General features: G+C 39.9%; 1 protein-coding gene across 2 annotated transcripts in view; it reads left to right on the forward strand.

Annotated features, from left to right (window-relative positions):
• triob (trio Rho guanine nucleotide exchange factor b) overlaps nucleotides 1-22,500 on the forward strand; it is a 153,351-nt gene that overhangs the window by 48,765 nt on the left and 82,086 nt on the right. For both annotated transcript variants that reach the window (XM_087778987.1, XM_087778986.1), the window contains exons 3-8: nucleotides 12,569-12,643; nucleotides 16,958-17,072; nucleotides 18,442-18,634; nucleotides 20,676-20,780; nucleotides 20,907-21,371; nucleotides 22,450-22,500. The exon at nucleotides 22,450-22,500 is cut by the window's right edge and continues 72 nt beyond it. In XM_087778987.1, coding sequence (XP_087635113.1) covers nucleotides 12,569-12,643; nucleotides 16,958-17,072; nucleotides 18,442-18,634; nucleotides 20,676-20,780; nucleotides 20,907-21,371; nucleotides 22,450-22,500 — 1,004 coding nt within the window. The remainder of the gene's footprint in view (nucleotides 1-12,568; nucleotides 12,644-16,957; nucleotides 17,073-18,441; nucleotides 18,635-20,675; nucleotides 20,781-20,906; nucleotides 21,372-22,449) is intronic.

A 22,500-nucleotide genomic window follows, 5' to 3' on the forward strand; every position in this document is an offset into this window, starting at 1 on the left:
GTGGTTTAATGTTAGCATGATGTTCACGGACCTTTAGATAAAATCATTCAAATAAAACTTCACAAACAACAACAAGTGTATAATAACTTCTCACTTTAACGCTGAGTCAGCGACTGGTTTTCAATTTTGACCAGTTTGAAGGTTTATTTTTGACTGACCCTCAATGTTTATGTTTTCTAATAACATTCATGCCGTTGCATATATTCTGTGGTCTCTTCTCAAAACCTCCTCCTCCGATCGCGGGGTTTGATTTCACCTGCAGCTCCTACGAGCCTCTCTCTGCGACCGGTGTGCCGGGGTGAGACGCGGGTCAGGAGGTCTGTGGTGCGAGCAAAGTGTTGTTCCTCCTGTTAGTCCTCCTGTAACAACAGCCAGAGGAACTGAAAGTGGAGACGACCACAGAGAAGGTCACGGAGAAGTGGAGCAGACGTGGATGAGAGCAGACGAGAGGTTTCTCTCTGAGTTACTGTGATGTAACGACGGCAGGAGGTTGTTGTTCTGCACCTGCAGCCTCCGTGGAGACGGTCGTCAAACCAGGGACACGAGGACGTCAGGAGACGTCCAGCAGAAGCAGACGTGAAGATAGAAAACAGTGTCAACTTCACAGCATCCAAACATAGATGGACACAGACGTGTGAAGGCATCTACGTTGACCTGTTGAACCATCGTTGCTGTTCTGTGGATCTAGTTTGTTAGAATCATCTTCTGACACCACAGTAAACACGTGTGAAAATACTGCTGAGTCATGAAAAACAAGGGTTTTATCCTCCTGAAAATAACAATAATGACTTTATCGAAGTGAGTTTACGCTTCACTTGTTTTTACTCTTGCTCTGACTTGATATTGATATTTTTTTTTAAACGTTTAATGTTTATAAATTAATTCTGAACGTTCATAATTATTGCTGAGTCATTTTTAAATGAGATTTAAAATAATGTTTTAACCTACTTTAATTGATGAGTTTTTTAATTTACTATTAACCTGCAGATATTCAGGACGTTTGTTCATTGTTTTGTTGCAATTAAACCTCCGGCCTCTAGATGGCAGCAGTTGTTACATCCTCTGCAGCTAAAGGAAGAATGATGACTGAGGACGAGAGGATACAGTGAGTCCAGCAGCTTTTAAAGCTGATGTTTGGACATATTTAATTCTGCAACACCAGAGTCAAGTACTGGACAATACTACACATATATACTTGTTACTACACTATCACAACACCAGAGTCAAGTACTCCACAATACTACACATATATACTTGTTACTACACTATCAAAACACCAGAGTCAAGTACTGGACAATACTACACATATATACTTGTAACTACACTATCACAACACCAGAGTCAAGTACTGGACAATACTACACATATATACTTGTTACTACACTATCACAACACCAGAGTCAAGTACTCCACAATACTACACATATATACTTGTTACTACACTATCACAACTCCAGAGTCAAGTACTGGACAATACTACACATATATACTTGTTACTACACTATCACAACACCAGAGTCAAATACTCCACAATACTACACATATATACTCGTTACTACACTATCACAACACCAGAGTCAAGTACTCCACAATACTACACATATATACTTGTTGCTACACTATCACAACACCAGAGTCAAGTACTCCACAATACTACACATATATACTTGTTACTACACTATCACAACACCAGAGGCAAGTATGGACAATACTACACATATATACTATTTATCCCTATATATCGTATCCTTGTATCATGATATGTATCTTCAACATCTTGACAATAACTAGTTGCTAAAGTATGTACATGTGTTTACTTTGTTGGGCCAGTGTTGTAGTCCTGGAGGCTTCACAAATACTCTCAGAACAGAAAAGGTAATGAATGCAACCGTCGTCTCCTCTGTTCAGGAGATGAGAGACAGAGTGAGAACAGGATCATGAAGACTATCTTAACTATCTTAACTATCTTAACTACCTTAACTATCTTAACTATCTTAACTACCTTAACTACCTTAACTATCTTAACTACCTTAACTATCTTAACTACCTTAACTATCTTAACTATCTCAACTACCTTAACTACCTTAACTATCTTAACTATCTTAACTATCTTAACTACCTTAACTATCTTAACTACCTTAACTATCTTAACTATCTTAACTATCTTAACTACCTTAACTACCTTAACTATCTTAACTATCTTAACTATCTTAACCATCTTAGATGTCGACTCCACCATGCTGCTGCTCGTGCACACGACTCTGACACGAGCTGCAGGAATGTTGAACTGCTGTGTTTCCGCTGCAGGGACGTCAAACTCCGCCGCCGCGATCGAGGCCGGCAGCTGGAATGTATCCTCTCACTCTCAGTCTCAGTCCCAGTCCACCGGGGAGTCGTTGTAATTCCGCAGTATTATGAAGCGTGTGCGCACGAGCCGGCGTCTAATTGCTCCGGAGTCTGAGGTTACGAGGTTACGAGCGGAGTTGGCGTCATGTGGCGCTCGCCGGCTTATCCTCGACGCTCCGTCTGTGCATCCAGATCCGACGCTATCACCCGCTCGCCGAAGACGAGCTTCTCCTGCAGGGCCTTGGGAACCCGGGTCTGGGACTCTGCCCGACACCTCGTGGAACGCCAGCGGCAGCAACGTCTGCGGTGGTTCTGGAGAGTGTTTTGTCTTCAGTCTGCGGTGCAGGAAACATCAGCGAGGATCGCGAAGAATGCTCGGAAACGTTCCGTCGGTTCCTCAGCATTCTGGGGGAACGTTAACAGATCCATGTCGGTTCCTCAGCGCTCTGGTGGAACGTTAACGGATCCATGTCGGTTCCTCAGCGCTCTGGTGGAACGTTAACGGATCCATGTCGGTTCCTCAGCGCTCTGGTGGAACGTTAACGGATCCATGTCGGTTCCTCAGCGCTCTGGGGGAACGTTAACGGATCCGTGTCGTTCCTCAGCGCTCTGGGGGAACTTTAATGGATCCATGTCGGTTCCTCAGCGCTCTGGGGGAACGTTAACGGATCCATGTCGGTTCCTCAGCGCTCTGGGGGAACGTTAACGGATCCATGTTGGTTCCTCAGCGCTCTGGGGGAACGTTAACGGATCCATGTCGGTTCCTCAGCGCTCTGGGGGAACGTTACCGGATCCATGTCGGTTCCTCAGCGCTCTGGGGGAACGTTAACGGATCCATGTCGGTTCCTCAGCGCTCTGGGGGAACGTTAACGGATCCATGTCGGTTCCTCAGCGCTCTGGGGGAACGTTAACGGATCCATGATGGTTCCTCAGCGCTCTGGGGGAACGTTAACGGATCCATGTCGGTTCCTCAGCGCTCTGGTGGAACGTTAACGGATCCATGTCGGTTCCTCAGCGCTCTGAGGGAACGTTAACGGATCCATGTTGGTTCCTCAGCGCTCTGGGGGAACGTTAACGGATCCATGTCGGTTCCTCAGCGCTCTGGGGGAACGTTAACGGATCCATGTCGGTTCCTCAGCGCTCTGGGGGAACGTTAACGGATTTGTGTCGGTTCCTCAGCGCTCTGGGGGAACTTTAATGGATCCATGTCGGTTCCTCAGCGCTCTGGGGGAACGTTAACGGATCCATGTCGGTTCCTCAGCACTCTGGGGGAACGTTAACGGATCCATGTCGGTTCCTCAGCGCTCTGGTGGAACGTTAACGGATCCATGTCGGTTCCTCAGCGCTCTGAGGGAACGTTAACGGATCCATGATGGTTCCTCAGCGCTCTGGGGGAACGTTAACGGATCCATGATGGTTCCTCAGCGCTCTGGGGGAACGTTAACGGATCCATGTCGGTTCCTCAGCGCTCTGGTGGGACGTTAACGGATCCATGTTGGTTCCTCAGCGCTCTGGGGGAACATTAACGGATCCATGTCGGTTCCTCAGCGCTCTGGGGGAACGTTAACGGATCCATGTCGGTTCCTCAGCGCTCTGGTGGAACGTTAACGGATCCATGTCGGTTCCTCAGCGCTCTGGTGGAACGTTAAAGGATCCATGTCGGTTCCTCAGCGCTCTGGGGGAACGTTAACGGATCCATGATGGTTCCTCAGCACTCTGGGGGAACGTTAACGGATCCATGTCGGTTCCTCAGCGCTCTGGGGGAACGTTAACGGATCCATGTTGGTTCCTCAGCGCTCTGGGGGAACGTTAACGGATCCATGTCGGTTCCTCAGCGCTCTGGGGGAACGTTAACGGATCCATGTCGGTTCCTCAGCGCTCTGGGGGAACGTTAACGGATCCGTGTCGGTTCCTCAACGCTCTGGGGGAACGTTAACGGATCCGTGTCGGTTCCTCAGCGCTCTGGGGGAACGTTAACGGATCCATGTCGGTTCCTCAGCGCTCTGGGGGAACGTTAAAGGATCCATGTCGGTTCCTCAGCGCTCTGGGGGAACGTTAACGGATCCATGATGGTTCCTCAGCACTCTGGGGGAACGTTAACGGATCCATGTCGGTTCCTCAGCGCTCTGGGGGAACGTTAACGGATCCATGATGGTTCCTCAGCGCTCTGGGGGAACGTTAACGGATCCATGATGGTTCCTCAGCGCTCTGGGGGAACGTTAACGGATCCATGTCGGTTCCTCAGCGCTCTGGTGGGACGTTAACGGATCCATGTTGGTTCCTCAGCGCTCTGGGGGAACGTTAACGGATCCATGATGGTTCCTCAGTGCTCTGGGGGAACGTTAACGGATCCATGATGATTCCTCAGTGCTCTGGGGGAACGTTAACGGATCCATGTCGGTTCCTCAGCGCTCTGGGGGAACGTTAACGGATCCATGTTGGTTCCTCAGTGCTCTGGGGGAACGTTAACGGATCCATGATGGTTCCTCAGCGCTCTGGGGGAACGTTAACGGATCCATGATGATTCCTCAGTGCTCTGGGGGAACGTTAACGGATCCATGTCGGTTCCTCAGCGCTCTGGGGGAACGTTAACGGATTTGTGTCGGTTCCTCAGCGCTCTGGGGGAACTTTAATGGATCCATGTCGGTTCCTCAGCGCTCTGGGGGAACGTTAACGGATCCATGTCGGTTCCTCAGCACTCTGGGGGAACGTTAACGGATCCATGTCGGTTCCTCAGCACTCTGAGGGAACGTTAACGGATCCATGATGGTTCCTCAGCGCTCTGGGGGAACGTTAACGGATCCATGTCGGTTCCTCAGCGCTCTGGTGGAACGTTAACGGATCCATGTCGGTTCCTCAGCGCTCTGAGGGAACGTTAACGGATCCATGATGGTTCCTCAGCGCTCTGGGGGAACGTTAACGGATCCATGTCGGTTCCTCAGCGCTCTGGTGGGACGTTAACGGATCCATGTTGGTTCCTCAGCGCTCTGGGGGAACATTAACGGATCCATGTCGGTTCCTCAGCGCTCTGGGGGAACGTTAACGGATCCATGTCGGTTCCTCAGCGCTCTGGTGGAACGTTAACGGATCCATGTCGGTTCCTCAGCGCTCTGGTGGAACGTTAAAGGATCCATGTCGGTTCCTCAGCGCTCTGGGGGAACGTTAACGGATCCATGATGGTTCCTCAGCACTCTGGGGGAACGTTAACGGATCCATGTCGGTTCCTCAGCGCTCTGGGGGAACGTTAACGGATCCATGTTGGTTCCTCAGCGCTCTGGGGGAACGTTAACGGATCCATGTCGGTTCCTCAGCGCTCTGGGGGAACGTTAACGGATCCATGTCGGTTCCTCAGCGCTCTGGGGGAACGTTAACGGATCCGTGTCGGTTCCTCAACGCTCTGGGGGAACGTTAACGGATCCGTGTCGGTTCCTCAGCGCTCTGGGGGAACGTTAACGGATCCATGTCGGTTCCTCAGCGCTCTGGGGGAACGTTAAAGGATCCATGTCGGTTCCTCAGCGCTCTGGGGGAACGTTAACGGATCCATGATGGTTCCTCAGCACTCTGGGGGAACGTTAACGGATCCATGTCGGTTCCTCAGCGCTCTGGGGGAACGTTAACGGATCCATGATGGTTCCTCAGCGCTCTGGGGGAACGTTAACGGATCCATGATGGTTCCTCAGCGCTCTGGGGGAACGTTAACGGATCCATGTCGGTTCCTCAGCGCTCTGGTGGGACGTTAACGGATCCATGTTGGTTCCTCAGCGCTCTGGGGGAACGTTAACGGATCCATGTCGGTTCCTCAGCGCTCTGAGGGAACGTTAACGGATCCATGTCGGTTCCTCAGCGCTCTGGGGGAACGTTAACGGATCCATGATGGTTCCTCAGCGCTCTGGGGGAACGTTAACGGATCCATGTCGGTTCCTCAGCGCTCTGAGGGAACGTTAACGGATCCATGTCGGTTCCTCAGCGCTCTGAGGGAACGTTAACGGATCCATGTCGGTTCCTCAGCGCTCTGAGGGAACGTTAATAGATCCATGTCAGTTCCTCAGCGCTCTGGGGGAACGTTAACGGATCCATGTCGGTTCCTCAGCGCTCTGAGGGAACGTTAACGGATCCATGATGGTTCCTCAGCGCTCTGGGGGAACGTTAACGGATCCATGTCGGTTCCTCAGCGCTCTGGGGGAACGTTAACGGATCCATGTCGGTTCCTCAACAGTCTGGGGGAACGTTAACGGATCCATGATGGTTCCTCAGTGCTCTGAGGGAACGTTAACGGATCCATGTCGGTTCCTCAGCGCTCTGGGGGAATGTTAACGGATCCATGATGGTTCCTCAGTGCTCTGAGGGAACGTTAACGGATCCATGTTGGTTCCTCAGCGCTCTGAGGGAACGTTAACGGATCCATGATGGTTCCTCAGCGCTCTGGGGGAACGTTAACGGATCCATGTCGGTTCCTCAGCGCTCTGGGGGAACGTTAACGGATCCATGATGGTTCCTCAGTGCTCTGGGGGAACGTTAACGGATCCATGATGATTCCTCAGTGCTCTGGGGGAACGTTAACGGATCCATGTCGGTTCCTCAGCGCTCTGGGGGAACGTTAACGGATCCATGTTGGTTCCTCAGTGCTCTGGGGGAACGTTAACGGATCCATGATGGTTCCTCAGCGCTCTGGGGGAACGTTAACGGATCCATGATGGTTCCTCAGCGCTCTGGTGGAACGTTAACGGATCCATGTCGGTTCCTCAGCGCTCTGGGGGAACGTTAACGGATCCATGTCGGTTCCTCAGCGCTCTGGTGGAACGTTAACGGATCCATGTCGGTTCCTCAGCGCTCTGGGGGAACGTTAACGGATCCATGATGGTTCCTCAGCGCTCTGGGGGAACGTTAACGGATCCATGTCGGTTCCTCAGCGCTCTGGGGGAACGTTAACGGATCCATGATGGTTCCTCAGAGCTCTGGTGGAACGTTAACGGATCCATGATGGTTCCTCAGCGCTCTGGGGGAACGTTAACAGATCCATGTCGGTTCCTCAGCGCTCTGGTGGAACGTTAACGGATCCATGATGGTTCCTCAGCGCTCTGGTGGAACGTTAACAGATCCATGATGGTTCCTCAGCGCTCTGGTGGAACGTTAACGGATCCATGATGGTTCCTCAGCGCTCTGGTGGAACGTTAACAGATCCATGATGGTTCCTCAGCGCTCTGGGGGAACGTTAACAGATCCATGATGGTTCCTCAGCGCTCTGGGGGAACGTTAACGGATCCATGATGGTTCCTCAGCGCTCTGGTGGAACGTTCACGGATCCATGATGGTTCCTCAGCACTCTGGTGGAACGTTAACGGATCCATGATGGTTCCTCAGCGCTCTGGTGGAACGTTAACAGATCCATGATGGTTCCTCAGCGCTCTGGGGGAACGTTAACGGATCCATGATGGTTCCTCAGCGCTCTGGTGGAACGTTAACGGATCCATGATGGTTCCTCAGCGCTCTGGGGGAACGTTAACGGATCCATGATGGTTCCTCAGCGCTCTGGGGGAACGTTAACGGATCCATGATGGTTCCTCAGCGCTCTGGGGGAACGTTAACGGATCCGTTAACGTTCCCCCGCGCTCTGGGGGAACGTTAACGGATCCATGATGGTTCCTCAGCGCTCTGGTGGAACGTTAACAGATCCATGATGGTTCCTCAGCGCTCTGGTGGAACGTTAACAGATCCATGATGGTTCCTCAGCGCTCTGGGGGAACGTTAACGGATCCATGATGGTTCCTCAGCGCTCTGGTGGAACGTTAACAGATCCATGATGGTTCCTCAGCGCTCTGGGGGAACGTTAACGGATCCATGATGGTTCCTCAGCGCTCATGTGGAACGTTAACAGATCCATGTCGAGGCGCTCGTGCTCGTCGTCGACAAACTCATGTCGCTGGAAACATTCGCTGCTTCGTCTTCTCGCGCCAGGATCAGAAACACATGGTTGAGCAGCAGATGCTCGTGCAGAGGAACTAGTTAGACTGGTTAGCTGTGACCTCTGGACACCCCCGCGCTAATGCATACGTTCAAAACATCTGAGCCCAGACGTCTATGTTTGTGTTTGGATGAAGAGAAGCAGGAGTCGTCGGCGCAGATGTTTAATGAACATCTGTCTGGTGTTAGCAGATGATGCCAGTTTTAAACAGCTTTGTAAGAAGCTGCGGTTTAACTGAGTTTAACTGAGTTTAACTGAGTTTAACTGAGTTTAACTGAGTTTAACTGAGTTTAACTGAGTTTAACTGAGTTTAACTCGTGAACACAGGCATCTGTAGTTTGAGTCGATCTTCACTCTATGATGAAGTTCTGACTGAAATATTAGGAAACTTTGTTTCTCTTGTTGGGATTTGAACTTGATAGTTGTTGTTGTCTTCGGTTGTGTGTATTGTCAAGAATGTGTTGTTGTTGTGTCACAATACAGGGTCAACGATACGTCAAAATAAAACTAAGTTTTGCCAGATTTGATTATTTTGATTCAACAACAATGGATCGATTGAAAACAAATTCAAAGATTTAAAAATTTAAATTAAAAAAGGAATAAATTCGGGCGACAGATGTTTTTCTTATTATTTTATGCTTCATGTTTACGGTTTAATACAGTTTAGCGATATATAGTGATATATAGAGATATATAGTAATATATAATGATATATAGAGACATATAGTGATATATAATGATATATAGAGATATAAAGAGATATAAAGTAATATATAATGATATATTGAGACATATAGAGATATATAGTAATATATATATAATGATATATAGAGATATATAGTAATATGTAATGATATATAGAGATATATAGTAATATATAATGATATATAGAGACATATAGTGATATATAATGATATATAGAGATATAAAGAGATATAAAGTAATATATAATGATATATTGAGACATATAGAGATATATAGTAATATATATATAATGATATATAGAGATATATAGTAATATGTAATGATATATAGAGACATATAGTAATATATAATGATATATAGAGACATATAGTAATATATAATGATATATAGAGACATATAGTGATATATAATGATATATAGAGATATATAGAGATATAAAGTAATATATAATGATATATAGAGACATATAGAGATATATAGTAATATATATATAATGATATATAGAGATATATAGTAATATATATATAATGATATATAGAGATATATAGTAATATGTAATGATATATAGAGACATATAGTAATATATAATGATATATAGAGATATATAGTAATATGTAATGATATATAGAGACATATAGTAATATATAATGATATATAGAGACATATAGTAATATATAATGATATATAGAGACATATAGTGATATATAATGATATATAGAGATATATAGAGATATAAAGTAATATATAATGATATATAGAGACATATAGAGATATATAGTAATATATATATAATGATATATAGAGATATATAGTAATATATATATAATGATATATAGAGATATATAGTAATATGTAATGATATATAGAGACATATAGTAATATATAATGATATATAGAGATATATAGTAATATGTAATGATATATAGAGACATATAGTAATATATAATGATATATAGAGATATATAGTAATATGTAATGATATATAGAGATATATAGTAATATATAATGATATATAGAGACATATAGTAATATATAATGATATATAGAGATATATAGTAATATATAATGATAGTAATATATAGTAATATATAGTAATATATAATGATATATAGAGATATATAGTAATATATAATGATATATAGAGCTATATAGTAATATATAATGATATATAGAGACATATAGTAATATATAATGATATATAGAGACATATAGTAATATATAATGATATATAGAGATATATAGAGATATAAAGTAATATATAATGATATATAGAGACATATAGAGATATATAGAGATATATAGAGATATAAAGTAATATATAATGATATATAGAGATATATAGAGATATATAGTATTATATAATGATATATAGAGATATATAGTATTATATAATGATATATAGAGATATATAGTAATATATAGTAATATATAATGATATATAGAGATATATAGTAATATATAGTAATATATAATGATATATAGAGATATATAGTAATATATAGTAATATATAATGATATATAGAGATATATAGTATTATATAATGATATATAGAGATATATAGTAATATATAGTAATATATAGTAATATATAGTAACATATAATGATATATAGAGATATATAGTATTATATAATGATATATAGAGATATATAGTAATATATAGTAATATATAGTAATATATAGTAATATATAATGATATATAGAGATATATAGTAATATATAATGATATATAGAGATATATAGTAATATATAATGATATATAGAGACATATAGTAATATATAATGATATATAGAGATATATAGTAATATATAATGATAGTAATATATAGTAATATATAGTAATATATAATGATATATAGAGACATATAGAGATATATAGTAATATATAATGATATATAGAGCTATATAGTAATATATAATGATATATAGAGACATATAGTAATATATAATGATATATAGAGACATATAGTAATATATAATGATATATAGAGATATATAGAGATATAAAGTAATATATAATGATATATAGAGACATATAGAGATATATAGAGATATATAGAGATATAAAGTAATATATAATGATATATAGAGATATTTAGAGATATATAGTATTATATAATGATATATAGAGATATATAGAGATATATAGTATTATATAATGATATATAGAGATATATAGTAATATATAGTAATATATAATGATATATAGAGATATATAGTAATATATAGTAATATATAATGATATATAGAGATATATAGTAATATATAGTAATATATAATGATATATAGAGATATATAGTATTATATAATGATACATAGAGATATATAGTAATATATAGTAATATATAGTAATATATAGTAATATATAATGATATATAGAGATATATAGTATTATATAATGATATATAGAGATATATAGTAATATATAGTAATATATAGTAATATATAGTAATATATAGTAATATATAATGATATATAGAGATATATAGTAATATATAGTAATATATAATGATATATAGAGATATATAGTGTGTGAGTAAAAGCTGAACGTTAAAGTCGATTCCACTGGTGCAGCAGAAATGCTGAGGTCAGAGTTCAAGATCAACAGCAGAAGAATCTGTCAGAACTCAGCGGAAGTTTCAAGTATCTACACACTCAGAGTTGTGTTGTTTCTGGTCCATAGTGTGTCCGTCGTGATGGTTATCTGAGGGTCTGCAGATGGTTCTGTGAGCTAATGGCTACAGAGTCGTTCAGTCTCCACAGATGTTAGAAGAGCAAGTTTAGAATAAAGTTGTATTTGATTTGTTTTCATTTTGTTTATTATGGTCGTCAAGTTCCTTATTTTATATAAGTAAGTAAGTTATAAATCAAACTTCATCCGTTGTTTTCTCTCGCCCTTTTATTTTAACAAGTTTTTTATTGTGTTTTTCTTTCAGATTTTGTCTGGTTTTTTTTTTACATTTTCCTCATAATTGACTTTTCATTTATTATTTTAATCACCTTTTTTAAAACATTTTTTTAAATATATAAATTATTTTTAACTCATAATATACATTTATTTTCTCATTAATAAAATATATATTTTTTATTCTTTTTTTTTTCTTCAAACGTTATTATCTGAACAGAATACTATTCATTTATTTGTACTGTTAGTAATAGTTTTAATATAAATGGTTGGTTTGTGAAAGTGTGTTGATATAATAGATCAACTGCAACAAAAAGAAACAAAAAAAATGATAAATCAACTTCTAATGTCGAAGCAATCTGGTGAAAAAATGTGCGATTCATTAGTGTAATAAGTCTCATTGCACAGCAGCAGTTAGAGGCCATACGAGTGAATAATAACTTTCTATATTCCAGATGAAACTACATAAAATAAACAACAGTGTCTTGTCTTTCTCATGTGACTTTATCAGGATTTGATGTAAAAATGTAATACTTTCAGTTACTTGTTTTTTCGAAAGAAAACACAAAAAACTGCAACAAACAAAATACTTTTGTATTCTGAAGTTTCTTGTTCACAAGTTTACAAAATATGTTTTTCTGTGTTTCTCAGGGTTTCATCGCAATGAGGACATGAAGGCGATCGACGTGCTGCCGATCCTCAAGGAGAAGGTGGCTTTTCTATCAGGTACTTGTTCACTTAGATACTAGGTTCTATCAGGTACATGTTCACTTAGATACTAGGTTCTATCAGGTACATGTTCACTTAGATACTAGGTTCTATCAGGTACTTGTTCACTTAGATACTAGGTTCTATCAGGTACATGTTCACTTAGATACTAGGTTCTTTCAGGTACATGTTCACTTAGATACTAGGTTCTATCAGGTACATGTTCACTTAGATACTAGGTTCTTTCAGGTACATGTTCACTTAGATACTAGGTTCTATCAGGTACATGTTCACTTAGATACTAGGTTCTTTCAGGTACATGTTCACTTAGATACTAGGTTCTATCAGGTACATGTTCACTTAGATACTAGGTTCTATCAGGTACATGTTCACATAGATACTAGGTTCTATCAGGTACATGTTCACGTAGATACTAGGTTATATCAGGTACATGTTCACTTAGATACTAGGTTCTATCAGGTACATGTTCACATAGATACTAGGTTCTATCAGGTACATGTTCACGTAGATACTAGGTTCTATCAGGTACATGTTCACTTAGATACTAGGTTCTATCAGGTACATGTTCACGTAGATACTAGGTTCTTTCAGGTACATGTTCACGTAGATACTAGGTTATATCAGGTACATGTTCACGTAGATACTAGGTTCTATCAGGTACATGTTCACTTAGATACTAGGTTCTTTCAGGTACATGTTCACGTAGATACTAGGTTCTTTCAGGTACATGTTCACTTAGATACTAGGTTCTTTCAGGTACATGTTCACGTAGATACTAGGTTCTTTCAGGTACATGTTCACTTAGATACTAGGTTATATCAGGTACATGTTCACGTAGATACTAGGTTCTTTCAGGTACATGTTCACGTAGATACTAGGTTCTTTCAGGTACATGTTCACTTAGATACTAGGTTCTATCAGGTACATGTTCACGTAGATACTAGGTTCTTTCAGGTACATGTTCACGTAGATACTAGGTTCTTTCAGGTATATGTTCACTTAGATAATAGGTTCTATCAGGTACATGTTCACGTAGATACTAGGTTCTTTCAGGTACATGTTCCCGTAGATACTAGGTTCTATCAGGTACATGTTCACTTAGATACTAGGTTCTTTCAGGTACATGTTCCCGTAGATACTAGGTTCTATCAGGTACATGTTCACTTAGATACTAGGTTCTATCAGGTACATGTTCACTTAGATACTAGGTTCTTTCAGGTACATGTTCCCGTAGATACTAGGTTCTATCAGGTACATGTTCACTTAGATACTAGGTTCTATCAGGTACATGTTCACATAGATACTAGGTTCTATCAGGTACATGTTCACTTAGATACTAGGTTCTATCAGGTACATGTTCACTTAGATACTAGGTTCTATCAGGTACATGTTCCCGTAGATACTAGGTTCTATCAGGTACATGTTCACTTAGATACTAGGTTCTATCAGGTACATGTTCACTTAGATACTAGGTTCTATCAGGTACATGTTCACGTAGATACTAGGTTCTTTCAGGTACATGTTCACTTAGATACTAGGTTCTTTCAGGTACATGTTCACATAGATACTAGGTTCTATCAGGTACATGTTCACTTAGATACTAGGTTCTATCAGGTACATGTTCACTTAGATACTAGGTTCTATCAGGTACATGTTCACGTAGATACTAGGTTCTTTCAGGTACATCTTCACTTAGATACTAGGTTCTTTCAGGTACATGTTCACATAGATACTAGGTTCTATCAGGTACATGTTCACTTAGATACTAGGTTCTATCAGGTACATGTTCACTTAGATACTAGGTTCTATCCGGTACATGTTCACTAAGATACTAGGTTCTATCAGGTACATGTTCACTAAGATACTAGGTTCTATCAGGTACATGTTCACTTAGATACTAGGTTCTATCAGGTACATGTTCACTTAGATACTAGGTTCTATCAGGTACTTGTTCACTTAGATACTAGGTTCTATCAGGTACATGTTCACTTAGATACTAGGTTCTTTCAGGTACATGTTCACTTAGATACTAGGTTCTATCAGGTACATGTTCACTTAGATACTAGGTTCTTTCAGGTACATGTTCACTTAGATACTAGGTTCTATCAGGTACATGTTCACTTAGATACTAGGTTCTTTCAGGTACATGTTCACTTAGATACTAGGTTCTATCAGGTACATGTTCACTTAGATACTAGGTTCTATCAGGTACATGTTCACATAGATACTAGGTTCTATCAGGTACATGTTCACGTAGATACTAGGTTATATCAGGTACATGTTCACTTAGATACTAGGTTCTATCAGGTACATGTTCACATAGATACTAGGTTCTATCAGGTACATGTTCACGTAGATACTAGGTTCTATCAGGTACATGTTCACTTAGATACTAGGTTCTATCAGGTACATGTTCACGTAGATACTAGGTTCTTTCAGGTACATGTTCACGTAGATACTAGGTTCTATCAGGTACATGTTCACGTAGATACTAGGTTCTATCAGGTACATGTTCACTTAGATACTAGGTTCTTTCAGGTACATGTTCATGTAGATACTAGGTTCTTTCAGGTACATGTTCACTTAGATACTAGGTTCTTTCAGGTACATGTTCACGTAGATACTAGGTTCTTTCAGGTACATGTTCACTTAGATACTAGGTTATATCAGGTACATGTTCACGTAGATACTAGGTTCTTTCAGGTACATGTTCACGTAGATACTAGGTTCTTTCAGGTACATGTTCACTTAGATACTAGGTTCTATCAGGTACATGTTCACGTAGATACTAGGTTCTTTCAGGTACATGTTCACGTAGATACTAGGTTCTTTCAGGTATATGTTCACTTAGATAATAGGTTCTATCAGGTACATGTTCACGTAGATACTAGGTTCTTTCAGGTACATGTTCCCGTAGATACTAGGTTCTATCAGGTACATGTTCACTTAGATACTAGGTTCTTTCAGGTACATGTTCCCGTAGATACTAGGTTCTATCAGGTACATGTTCACTTAGATACTAGGTTCTATCAGGTACATGTTCACATAGATACTAGGTTCTATCAGGTACATGTTCACTTAGATACTAGGTTCTATCAGGTACATGTTCACTTAGATACTAGGTTCTATCAGGTACATGTTCCCGTAGATACTAGGTTCTATCAGGTACATGTTCACTTAGATACTAGGTTCTATCAGGTACATGTTCACTTAGATACTAGGTTCTATCAGGTACATGTTCACGTAGATACTAGGTTCTTTCAGGTACATGTTCACTTAGATACTAGGTTCTTTCAGGTACATGTTCACATAGATACTAGGTTCTATCAGGTACATGTTCACTTAGATACTAGGTTCTATCAGGTACATGTTCACTTAGATACTAGGTTCTATCAGGTACATGTTCACGTAGATACTAGGTTCTTTCAGGTACATGTTCACTTAGATACTAGGTTCTTTCAGGTACATGTTCACATAGATACTAGGTTCTATCAGGTACATGTTCACTTAGATACTAGGTTCTATCAGGTACATGTTCACTTAGATACTAGGTTCTATCCGGTACATGTTCACTAAGATACTAGGTTCTATCAGGTACATGTTCACTAAGATACTAGGTTCTATCAGGTACATGTTCACTTAGATACTAGGTTCTTTCAGGTACATGTTCACTTAGATACTAGGTTCTTTCAGGTACATGTTCACTTAGATACTAGGTTCTATCCGGTACATGTTCACTAAGATACTAGGTTCTATCAGGTACATGTTCCCGTAGATACTAGGTTCTATCAGGTACATGTTCACTTAGATACTAGGTTCTTTCAGGTACATGTTCACTTAGATACTAGGTTCTATCCGGTACATGTTCACTAAGATACTAGGTTCTATCAGGTACATGTTCCCGTAGATACTAGGTTCTATCAGGTACATGTTCACTTAGATACTAGGTTCTTTCAGGTACATGTTCACTTAGATACTAGGTTCTATCCGGTACATGTTCACTTAGATACTAGGTTCTATCCGGTACATGTTCACTAAGATACTAGGTTCTATCAGGTACATGTTCCCGTAGATACTAGGTTCTATCAGGTACATGTTCACTTAGATACTAGGTTCTATCAGGTACATGTTCACTAAGATACTAGGTTCTATCAGGTACATGTTCACTTAGATACTAGGCTCTATCAGGTACATGTTCACTTAGATACTAGGTTCTATCAGGTCCATGTTCACTTAGATACTAGGTACTACGTCTTCTACTCGGCTCAGAGACACACCTTCACCAAGACTCTTCTGGTCCTCACACAATAGGGGGCAGAGACCGGCGAGGTGGTCCAGTTCTTACCTTCCCAGCCCGGAGTAACCACGACAGAATACGACCCGAAGATCTGCGGCGACTCATCGCGTACCTGGCTACGATACCCAGGTGAGAGTTCCTCATGAGTGAGTGTGTCAGTCAGTGCAGAGCATGTGACCAGTTTCAAGGTCAACTCTTCTTTTTTGTTCTTAAAGTTGGAGGAAAAAAACTCTGACTTGATCCTGAGTTAAAGTTATCATTTTTCAGAAAAATTCACACTGAGCAACCTCTCCTTCAAAACCTTCTATGATCCAGATGGATCTTCAAAACATCATCAGTTTTATGTGCCGTTATGAGCAGGAACATTAATTAAAACACTGCTGGTGACCTCCTTGGTGGAGGTAACTTTTGATCTGAGGTGGAGACGATGATCTAAAACGTTTTTATTCATAAATGTTCTCAAAATACAGTGTCAGGAGCAGATGCAGGAAGTATTTAAACGTAGAATTATATTCATGTGTCTCTGCAGCTGAGCATCGTTTCAAAAACTCATTTATTTCATTGAAAGATTCACTTTTGTGTAGATTTTCACTGAGATTCATGATGTGAACAAGTTTCTGGCTGTGAAAGATGAACTCAGGAGGACATCAGTCTTTTATTAGTGACTTTCTTTTAGTCTCTCTCTCCCTCTCTACCTCTCTCTCTCTCCCTCTCTCTCTCTTTCTCTCCCTCTTGCTCTCTCTCCATCTCTCTCTCTCTCTCCCTCTTGCTCTCCCTCTCCCTCCTTCTCCCTCTCTCTCCATCTCTTTCTCTCTCTCTCTCTCTCTCTCTCTATCTCTCTCTCTCCCTCTCTCTCTCTCCCTCTCTCTATCTCTCTCTCTCCCTCTCTCTCTCTCCCTCTCTCTCTCTCCCTCTTGCTCTCTATCCATCTTGCTCTCTCTCCATCTCCCTCTCTCTTCCTCTTGCTTTCTCTCCATCTCTTTCTCACTCTCTCTCTCTCTCTCTCTCTCTTTCTCCCTCTATCTCTCTCTCTCCCTCTCTCTCTCACCCCTCTCTCTCCCTCTCTCTCTCTCTCTCTCTCTCTCTTACTCTCTCTCTCCCTCTCTCTCTCTCTTACTCTCTCTCTCTCTCTCTTACTCTTTCTCTCCCCCTCTCTCTCTCTCTCCCTCTCCCTCTCTCTCTCTTTCTCCCTCTCTCTCCCTCTTGCCCTCTCTCTCTCTCTCTCTCTCTCCGTCGTGATCTGATCTGTTCTTCGAGGTCAGTCAGAACAGTCTGCGTCTGTTTTTCTCTCCGAGTCCAGACTTTCAAAAGCTTCAAACTCCAGGAACAACCTTCTCTGGAGCAGGAGCTGCCGTGAAGATACTTGTTTTCTTTTCTTCCCTCTCTCTCTCCATCAGACATGTTTTCATCAGCGTGGGTCGAGGGTGTCGAGCGTGAGCTTCTGTCGTTCATAAGGTCTCCAGGTTGTGATGTGTTTTGATTGACATGTGTCCTGCAGCGAGGACGTGGCCCGGCACGGCTTCACGGTCATCGTGGACATGCGCGGGTCCAAGTGGGACAGCATCAAGCCCCTGCTGAAGATCCTGCAGGAGTCCTTCCCGTCCTGCATCCACGTGGCGCTCATCATCAAGCCCGACAACTTCTGGCAGAAGCAGAGGACCAACTTCGGCAGCTCCAAGTTCGAGTTCGAGGTTTGTTCCAGATCTTCTTGATTCTCGCTTCGGAACGAGGCGACAGGTTCTGCTGCTCCCGTGTGGGCTGCTGGTATATTTAGTCCTGACCCAGTTACCATGGCAACAGGATATTTAGGACAAAACCATACGTTTCCTCCGACACTAGAGATTACACTTCATACTAAACTGTGTTTATAGATCAACTCATGATCAACATCATGTAGTGAATGTTCTTCAAGACGCAGTAACTTCTCATCATGACCATGTTTTACACTTTATTACTTTATAAAGTTGCTCTGAAATCTGGACGAACGAGAGGTTACGAGAGTCCTCATCTCGTTGTAAAAAAAATGAATTGAATTTTCATTTAAAAAGTATTTTAAACTCTCCACAAATAATCTGGAAACTTTCAATAAACCTAAGAATTGATGAAAAAGGAAACTTTATTTATTGTGATGAATTAACTTTTAATTTTTGACATCCTGAACCCAGTATTAAAAGTTACTTTTTACTTTTTACTTTTTGATTCTTTTTGAGATTGTGAGCAGGTTACTTTTTAATAAAGTCTTCAACTGTTGCAGTGCATTATGGGACTTTTGTCAGTAATATTGTTGTAACCAATAACAAGAGATATAAGAGATAAGTTTAATGAAGATAAATTAATATGATTTTATTTGTGAAATCTTGATGAAGCATAAAAGACTAATTAAACACTAATTTGAAGAGCTCCAGACTTTCCTCTGTCAGATTGTTTCTCCGTAGACAAAAGATAAACAACGTTAATGCTATTTTGTTTTGTTTTGTCTCCACATTTATTGTTTGTATCGATAAAATTATGTTTTTCTAGCTTCAAATAAAGTCGTCAGACTCGAGAACCGTCACTAAATCATGTGTAATTCATCGTATTATTCAGATTTAACTCCATATTTTATTACTAAACGACTACTTTGACTATTTTATCTAATTTCCTAGTATAATATCAAACATTCAAGTTGATGAAAAGTGACATTAATTCATATTTATTTCTCTCACTGAGAGGTCGGTGAATATATAACTGCGTTCTAACAACGTGAAGTGACCGACCCTCGTCCATTATTCATGCCCAGTGTTCCTGTCGGCACATTGTGTTTGTTCTTCTCCAGAGTTTCCACGTGTTCATGATAACACGACGTCTGCTGAACCTCCGGAATGTTTAGATACGACCGCGTCGTTTTCTTTACCTTTGTTTTCTTGTCCTGCGAAGCTTCAGGTGAACGAGAGGATTTGAAGGTTTTTCTTCACATTCAAGGACTTTTCAACGTTTACTTCGTCACGATGTTATAATGATATTAATGTAGAAGTATTTCAATATTGAATGATTTTACGTTTAATAATGTTTTAACTTTTAATTTATTTATTGAAATGTTTTTTTTTTAGCATTTAATAATAATTGTGTTCATTAATTTATATATTATGTTGAATTTGTTTTATTGAATTATTTATTTCAATAGTTTTTTTATGAAAAGATTCCTTCTTTTTTAATTCCTAAATAAAATATATATTTTTTACAATTTATAAAAAAAGATTTACACATAGAGTTCAATATTCTTATTCCAACAACTAAAAAATAAATGTTCTATTTTCAATATTTTTAAATACATAGCGGTTTAAATTCAATCTAAAAATCGATCCATTAGCTCGGTTTTCTGTTGGTTTTGTCTGATGACTCTTATTATACCAACATTTATATTGAATTAAAAAAGATTTGAACTTAAAATATATTACATGTATTTTAAATCAGTTGAAAAATGTTTTAAAAAATGTTATTTAATAATTCAATGAAAAGAAATCGAACTTTCAATATAGAAGAGTTTTGATTGAATAATAATAATAATAATAATAATAATAATCTCTATTTATATAGCGCCTTTCTAGACCAGGGTCACATATAAAATATAATTAGGATTTTAACAAGATTCTGATGTCACTGATACTTCTACACACATGAGTAACATCAAGGTTTGATTCTTCACGACGCAACACGTGGTAACGATGCTGTGGTTCTTCTCGGCGCCTGCAGACGGTGATGGTCTCCCTGGAGGGTCTGACCAAAATCGTGGATCCGTCTCAGCTGACGGGCGACTTTGAAGGCAGCCTGGAGTACAACCACGATGACTGGATCGAGGTTCGCGTCTCTTTGTTCTCGTGTAATTGCTCGTCAAAGCGCGTCAGAACCTCGGCTTCAATCCACTTCAAACATCTGCCGGAGTCTATAAACGTGGATCCGAGCTCAAGACCTTCTGACTCGCAGGTGCGGCTTTCATTCGAGACCTTCGCCGGCGACGCCGCCAGATCCCTGTCCAGGCTGGAGGAGCTCCAGGAGACCCTGTCCCAGCGAGACCTCCCCCGCGACCTGGAGGGCGCCCGCCGGCTGATGGAGGAGCACGCCGGCCTGAAGAAACGAGCCACCAAGGCGTCGGTGGAGGAGCTGGACTCGCAGGGGCGGCGGCTGCTGCAGCGGCTGCAGGCGCACGGCGGCGTCAGCGGGGACGGCGGCGGCGGCGGCGGCTACGGGGGCCGCGGCGCCGGCGGAGACGCTAACGACCACCACGGCTTCAACGCTCACGCCGACGCCCACAACCTGGTGAACAAGGTCACGCATCTGCTGGACAAGCTCCACGGCACCAGACAGAACCTGCAGCAGCTCTGGCACATGAGGAAGCTGAAGCTGGACCAGTGTTTCCAGCTGCGTCTGTTCGAGCAGGACGCCGAGAAGGTCAGACCCTCGCCGTGACCTCTGACCTCTGACCTCTGACACCAGCACCCGTCCAGGCTTTGATGTGCAACAACTTTGTTTTTACTATAATATAATACAACTAAATATGTATCTAAAAATACTTTTTTGTAATTAAAAAAACATAGTTGAAGTTTAACTTTATATATTTTAGTTTTTGTATGTTTAAAAAATAAAGAAAATCTAATAAAAATAGTTTATATATTGATTTTTCAATGTTACATTTACAAACAAATTGTGATGAATAAGGTTTTGTTTTTTCAACATTATAAAATAAAATAAAAGTTTAAAAAGGATTTAAAAATATAAATAATAATAATTTGTTACTAATAATAAACAATACAAATGTATTCGTTTTTGAAGACGTTAATATGTAAATGATTCAAAATTAAATGCATTAAATAATGAGAATAACATTAAAAATAATTCAAATGTATTCACTTGAACTTAAGACATTTAAGACATTAATACTTGTTTTTGTAATTTATACTTTAAATCTTTATTATTTAAAAGTCAATACTTGTTTTTTTCATTGTTACAAAAAAATCTAAAATAAAACTTAATATATATATATATATATACACTTAATATTAACGTTATTTACATCAAATGGTCTCTAATTATTTAAAATAAAATATTATAAAATAAAACTACACTAAAATAGTTTTTCTCAGTTGGTAAAATAAATAATAAAACTATTAAAAATATATTAGAACTTTACAAGAGAAAAGTTTTTTAAATAATTTGTGCGATTGTGAAGTTTTTGTCGACGTAAATAAACTTTTATTTATTTTAGTGGAATTACTTTAGAATAATTAAATACTTGAATAAATTTAAATAAATGAAAATAACATAAGATTATGAATCAAAGTTTAAATATACATCAAAGTATTTTAAAAGTACTTGAAGAATAAAATAATTAAATTAATTCAAGATTAATTAAGATTTACGTCCATTAAATGATTGAAATGATGTTGAATTATATTTATAATAGAATTAAACAAGTTTTTATTCCATTATAATCCCTCGATGACCAGAAGATGAAACTTGTCCTCCTCAGATGTTCGACTGGATCATGCACAACAAGGGTTTGTTCCTCACCAGCTACACT

The sequence above is a fragment of the Callionymus lyra genome, chromosome 17 (assembly GCF_982586985.1).
Source record: "Callionymus lyra chromosome 17, fCalLyr1.hap1.1, whole genome shotgun sequence".
NCBI lineage: Eukaryota > Metazoa > Chordata > Actinopteri > Syngnathiformes > Callionymidae > Callionymus > Callionymus lyra.